Genomic DNA, 7,212 nt, shown 5'->3' on the forward strand with positions numbered 1-7,212 from the left:
TCACTCAAGGGGTAGGTTCTTGCGGCGCCCGACGTGCGGGCTTAGCGGGTGATGCTAATTAGCCACCGAACCACCAAGTGAGCGGTCGACACAACGGGGACTAGCGTGTTGGCAAACACGTGAACCTCGGGAGAAAAATCATCGTGTCAACCTTATTCTTCCCGTTGGTTTGCATCCCCGTTACACAAGCTTGCAATTACTTTTATACATATTAAGCTTGTGTAGTTGCTCTTGTAATTAGATAGCTTGTGTAGCTTGCTAATTACCTTCTTGCTTGTGTAGCATAGAAGTAGCTCCCTTGCGTGACTAATTTGGTTTTAGTAACCTTGTTAGTCACATTGCTTAGTTTGTGTAGCTAAGTATTTGCGCTCTCTAATTAGGCATTGGTTGCCTTGTTATTGAGCATTGCTAGTGAGCTTAGTTGGCTTTATGCTTTTGCTTACTAGCATGTGTAGGAGCTCCCTTGTCGCTTAAAGTACTAGTGGCATAGGTTTGTGTAACCTTGCTCCTAGAATTGTTTAGGAGAGCTCTAACTAGCCCGGCACCTTTGTTGCATAATTGTTATCTTTGCAAGGTGCTAGTGAACATATATAGTGGGGTGTAGTCTTGGCTAGATCGATAGTTTTAATTCTGCATTTGTATCAGTTAGTCGACGCAATTAAGTTTTAGAAAAGACTATTCACCCCCCTCTAGTCGCCATCTCAACCCTTCACAATGGGAGGAGCTCGTGGCTCAAAAGACTTCACCAAAGGCATTGGAGCTCAGTGCCTGTAACACCGAGCTGGCAAAGAGGAACAAACACCACCATCATCTAGGCCCCGGTGGCTACTATGCCAAAGAAGAGCAGTTTAGGAAGATGGACGAAGAGGCCACAGCTGCTGGGAATATCGATGTGACAAATTTAAAGGTATGCTCAAGGAATTAGATATATGCGAGCAGTACAGAATCATCCAGCGGTAATCTTAAGTTTGATAAGCCAGAGACCTAAGAGGCAGTATCAAGGATACTAAAATATGCTGAAGACAAGGAGAAGGGCTCATTCAATCCTTCCAGAGAGAGAGACGAGCTTAGCCTTGGCTTGGGAAACAAGGAGCACACGGGCCGCGCCAGGGGGCTAGGGAAAAGGATGACCTAGAAGCAAGGATTCGAAGAGGATAGACACATGTACAAGAAACATGGCAGAGACCGGGAGACTAATCTTGAGCTCCAAGTGAAGGCTCTAGTTGCGAAGGTGCTGGAGGAGCAAGGACTGTCTATAGAGCCATGGATATTAGTGACGCTATCGGAAGAACTAACATTAGTTGGTAGCCCTCTAAAAGTTCCTAGCAGTCAAGGTTCCACTGTAGCCACAACCCCCATCGATCGCATACGGGAACCAACTAGTTGCACCTTGGTGTTTCTCAGTGGTCGGTAAAACACTATGATGGAGGTGGCAGCGGATGTGGCACATCCTCCCGATGGCTTACACCACAATAATAAGATACCACTGGACTACACTAGGGTTGAGGTGCATACTGTGAAGCCCGAGTTCATGCAGTGGAGGATAGACTACGCAACTCCTGAGGGGCTGGTGTTACTCAGAGACGTTATGGGGCAGTTCATCCTTTGGCACAAATGGGACATTATATTGATTGCTTCTTCACCACCTCCCCCTACCCCAAATTTGGAGCAAGTTGTTGAGGTTGGGGAGATATTTTCACCGTCTTGTGACCACCACATTCCTGAGATGCCACATTCTTCCCCGCCTCCTAGTGAGCATGTGCCTGATGAGATGCCACAACCTTCTCTAGCTCATACTGAGCAAGTGCATGATGAGATGCTACAGTCTTCTCAACAAGCACAACCGATACATGAACAACAAGTGCCTCCTGAAGAAGGTGATACACAAGAAGATGAGGACGTAACTGAATGGGAACTTCAAAAGAAGCATCCAATCACCTTAAGGTCAGTTTATGTTCCGCTGAAAGATGTTTCGTCGGTGTCCAAGTGGTATTCCCATGACCAGTTCAAGCCTGAGAACCAAGTTAAAAAAAGTCCCATCATGGGGTTCTAAGGAGGCCGTCACTAGCAAACTCCACCAAATTATAAAACATTATCCAAATGTTGATGCCATCAAATGGTCAAAGGATTGTCCAAAAACATATGAAAGAGGCAAGTCCTTCCTACCAAACCAGGACATCCAGCGCCTACCACTTGGAATGCGAAGGTTCCATGATTGGTACTTGCGTGTTCTCTCAAAGAGCATAGACCTCATACAAGCATGCTTCCCCACCGGCACATTTGGAAGCCTAGCTAGGAAAATTGTCTTTGACTTCAATGACATGCAGACATGCTTTCACCTGGGAGCAATGAAGATGAATCTAATTCGCACGTGGTGCCTATAAGTCCTTGTCCTCCCGATATGATATGAGTGCAATCTTTGAATTTTGTTGTAACTAACCCACGCCGTGATTTGTAGAATGCAAGTGCACATTGTCAAACAAATGCCAAGTGTGAAAGTCGGGTATATAGACCCTCAAGTTATAGCCCAAACACATTTTAATTATCCTAAACAGTGGAAACTAGATGCCAAAGAGCTAGCTGTTGCAAAGACTCTTCGAGAGAAAGAGCACATCCGTACGGCGAAACTAAGGGAAGAGTCCCTTAAGGTTGCGGCATACATTGCCCTAGCTTTCAAAACTCTCCAACAACACTCTACTATATGGCTACCATACAACTTCGAGTAAGTTCAACTCTATACTTAAAACTTTGTTTGATATATTTTATTCAATGCAAAAGAGCTTATCTAGTTCTATGATTAAATCCATGCAGCAACCACTGGATTTGTATAGCCGTCGATGTCAGGAGGAGCATGGCATGGGTCTTTGATTCATTAGATAGGGACCCGGTGACATACAAAGACTTCATATCGATTCTCAAGACGTATACATATCGACAATCCTCATTAGCTTATATGTTTGTATACATACTTGTAACGTTCACTTTTGGATACTAACAAGTTGTATTTGCTAAAATAATTCGAACAAGGCATTTAGGTTCTATGTCACTAATCATCGAGGAAGGCATGATCCATCAAGGAAAGAAAAGCTAGCTATAAAAATACTATGTGCGGTAAGTGTAACTTACTTCTTCAGTACTCTATTACATGGCTATCAAAAGCATTACTTAATATTTTCATATGCAAAACACACATTGCCCTAAGCAGAAGCCTGGGAGTGTATATTGTGGATACTATATATGTTCTATGATGAGTAACACCGGTGCCTATAGGAGACACCCCTTAAGGGTAAGTTTGAACCTCTTCATCCGTAGTATAAAAACTTTGTACATGGTATGAAATACTAAACCGAAACTTGTTCTCTTGTAGTGGAAAGAAGAGAAAAGAATGAAAAGAGACCCATACATGGATGACCAACTCTTAGAGCTCGTCGACGACCTTTGCAACTTCATATTGGACCAGATTGTACACGTCAAAAGTGCCTACCATGACCGAGAGTCTGACTTAGGTAGAAATCCTCAGTACCAACACCTTTGTGAGACTGAAAGGCTAACTCTAGGACGTTGATAACAATGTTTATGGAATTTGTATATTTAATGATGGATTGTATATATTCTTGTGAATTGGACTTTAAATTGTAGTTTATATAATACTCTTGTGCTTGTAGTCTAAGGGGTTCGGAACACTGGTCGCGGGGCGTTCGGCAACGCGAACGCAGTTCAGAATATTGGTCGCGGGGCGTTCGACAACACGAACGCGGTTCGGAATGCTGGTCGCGGGGCATTCGGCAACGCAAACGCTGGATGGAATACGCGGAAACAAACAGTGTTCTGGTCGAATTTGAATTTTTTTGGCGGGAAAACGTACTGTAAGGGCGGTTCTAGATTGAACCGTCCCTACAAACAGGTATTATAGAGACGACTGGTACTACAGCCGCCCCTACAAATCAATTTGTAGGGGCGGCTGGTAACACGAGCCATCCCTACAAATCTATTTGTAGGGGTGGCCTAGGAACCGCCCCGACAAATGCATAATTTATAGAGACGGTTGGATAGGGGCGGCTGGCCAAACCGCCCCTGCAAAGGGTTACGAGCCGCCCCTAAAAAGCGTTTCTGCAGTAGTGTGTCGTGCTTCTAGAACACCTTGTACTTGTTCATTGCCAAGGATGCCACCCGTGAGTACGGCAGCGCTTCAAACTTGCACGCACACATGTAAACCTCCGAGAGCTCGAGGGCCTTGCGCAACGGCACCAGCACCTCGCGGCGGAGCCGGTCACGGACGCAGTAAGCATAGTGCTTGTCCGAGATGTTGAGGTACTCCTGGTTGGACTCATGTGGGAAAGTAGAAAAACGAATCGTAGTATTTGATTGATGAGGGTATATGTTAGCTTTTAGATGGACTTGTTTTCTAGGATTGTCGAGAGGCTCGTCGTGCGCTGCCGCTTGAGCCCGACGGCGCCTGATGATGCCGCCGCTCTCGAGTCCTTGGCAGCTAATGACGTTGTGCGCTCCAAGACGTCGCTGCCCCCTCGCAGCCGACGCTGTCATCCATGATGATGACGAGCACGTTCTTGACGCGGCAACCGAGGGTGGTGATCTCGACCTTGAGCGTGCGGCTGAGGTTGGCGCGATCGTCTCAGTAGATCGACGCGCGCATGACGAGGCGACCCTCTCCCTCCCCATGTCTCCTACCCTAGCCCTACACCTGTGCTAGTGCTATCGGATGGAGAGCCAACAGCTAGCAATGGAGTTCATGCGCACGCGGACACATGCATGCGTTGCAAGTTGCATTGGTAGATTATTGGATCCGCGTATGTCGTGACGAGCGTAGAAGCCTTCCTTGTCACCCTTGCCCAGGCCGCAGACGAGCCTGAGCGCGGTGCGCGCATCCTGGGACCAGGCGACGTCGAGGAGTGCCGCCACGTCTACTCTTGTGAACTGTCAGCGCCACGCTGACGATGCCACGTAGGCTCGTGGACCTAAATGACATACTTAGACAACTTTAGGATGCCAGAAATACATTTTGAGAGTTTGTGGACCTAAGTGACACCCCCATACAAGTTTAAGGACCTACCATGCATTTAACTCTAAGAACAATGACATAATGATACCATGTCTAGATATTAATCTTAGTTAATGACCTACTAAAAACTTTTGGTTTTCTGAGCGAATAACAGCATACTTAAAGAACTTCGAAAAAGGGGATAACATGAACTATGTTAAAGCATACATATATATAAACTGGTGCACCTACTTGAAGAATTCGAGTACAATTGCCTCTAGTGATGTATTTTAATCACATGGTTGTATTGAGACAAAATTCTATCAGTATTGCACCAGTTTAGTCCAAGAGATAAAGAACCTGAAAGAAGTAAAGAAAAGGAAAAATAGTTAATTTTTGAATTTATTTAGCACAAAGGCGATCTATGAGGAACCCCTTTCCTTCTGCTCATATTTGTGGCCATGTCTTCATCAGACACACTGTTTGCAGACCGTGCACAAATATATGGTCCACTCCGTTTTTTCCGAGCAAAATTTGTGCATGGCGCACTCAAATTCTCAGAGTCCGATGATCCCATGGGCTCATCAACATCAACAAGGGTTGAGTGAGTTGTGTCATCATCAGCATCATGAGGAATGAAGAAGTCAGGGCCAAGCTGCAAGGTCTTGCATGGGCGCAAGTATGCTGACAAATTTTTCTTCTGCCGTAGTATATACTCTACCTGAAAATGATGCAGATTATCAAACAATTTTCATAGCATGTCTTTCTAAGGACCTTTTAGAAACTGGCATACGTGGATATTGCATGACAAACAAGTTCAAATACTGCTCTTGCTAAGGACCTTTTAGATCATAATTGTTCTGCTCCTCTCATTTAGCATGAATTATGCTGTTTTATTTTCTCAGCCACCATAATTCAGTTACATAAAGTCGCATAGGATAACCATAGCTTATTAGTTCGAGTTAATCACCTTGCAATCCAGAGAGCAGTGGAAATACGGTTCTTGAAGGCTCCTGTCGCAGGAGGTGCAGATATTCCCTGATCCCTTGAATTGCCTATTCTGTGGTCTCTTCTTCAGGAAAACAACCTTAGAGCTGTTAATGGTATAAGACTGCACCACGTTGATACAGAATTACAAGCCTTCTTGCATCTTGAACCTCAGAACAATAGCAGACTTACATGCATGCATAATTGATATACCTGAACACTAGAGCAATCAATAAGCTTCTCCAGGTCCTCCAGCCGGACAACATCATGGTAGACGTATCGCCGCACCTGCAGGAGCCGGTGTACACGGTGTGCTGCCACACAGTGTGGGCAGATGCTGGTGCAGCAGTCAAGGCAACAGATGTTCTTCTCGTTCTTCTTGGCGTGCTCATGGAAAGAGCATGCAACGAAGAACTTCTGTGTGTTAAGGGCCTCTAACCATGCTGGCTTCCACATTGCCTGCTGATGTTGCACAATTCCATACGTTTGTTGCATCAATAAATGGCGAATTCATACGAGAATTCAGAGGAAAACATGAAGAAGGTTAGAATCCTTACCATGATCATGTATGCAGTTGTAAAGCCCTCTTGTGTTGTGTGTGTTCTAGGTTGGATGGGGTGGGGAGTTTTGAAGAAGGGAGAGAGAGAGAGACAGAGAGAGAGAGCCGCGTATTAGAGCTATGAAGGATGGGAGGTGGGGTGTGTAGTGTGCTATAAGAAGTATTAATGAGAACCAGGAGAGGGGGCTATATATTTGCATCACTCAGGCTTTTGACAATTGACTCCTTAATCTATGGCACTATCGTGGAATGCACCTTGCTTTAAGACAGAGTGATAGGCATGTGTAGTTACTTTATGAATCAAATTTAGAACATGTTCCGTAATTGCTGTTGTAAGTGCTGGGATGCTGTACATCAAAAAAGGGTAGCTGATCTTGTAATAGCTGCTCTGAGATCATACATAATTTTGACACACTTTCCCTTGCCATAGAATGCCTATTTTATTTCATTGATAGTATCACCATGTTAATCCTGAAACAGATAATTCCTTTTTTTTTTAAATTTGGAGAATTTCACAGTTGACAGGCAGATAATTCTTTTTTTGGGGGGAGAATTTCACAGTTGACAGGCGTTGCTTCAATTTTCAAAACTAGTTCAAATAAACTGTGTCAGGATTGAGTATTTAGTTTTCCATGACCACAATCATGAATTTCTAATGCCCAATGTG

At 44.6% G+C, this 7,212-nt stretch overlaps 1 protein-coding gene across 1 annotated transcript; it reads right to left on the minus strand.

Moving 5' to 3' along the window:
- Positions 1-5,124: 5,124 nt before the first annotated feature.
- LOC136462846 (protein RGF1 INDUCIBLE TRANSCRIPTION FACTOR 1-like) lies at positions 5,125-6,983 on the minus strand. Its single transcript, XM_066461894.1, has 4 exons — positions 6,544-6,983; positions 6,200-6,448; positions 5,970-6,110; positions 5,125-5,720 (listed from the first exon to the last, which is right to left on the minus strand). Exons 1-4 carry the CDS (start codon positions 6,550-6,552, stop codon positions 5,406-5,408), a joined length of 714 nt encoding a protein of 237 aa, XP_066317991.1. The 5' UTR covers positions 6,553-6,983; the 3' UTR covers positions 5,125-5,405.
- Positions 6,984-7,212: the final 229 nt, after the last annotated feature.

Source organism: Miscanthus floridulus, chromosome 7 (genome assembly GCF_019320115.1).
Source record: "Miscanthus floridulus cultivar M001 chromosome 7, ASM1932011v1, whole genome shotgun sequence".
Lineage (NCBI taxonomy): Eukaryota > Viridiplantae > Streptophyta > Magnoliopsida > Poales > Poaceae > Miscanthus > Miscanthus floridulus.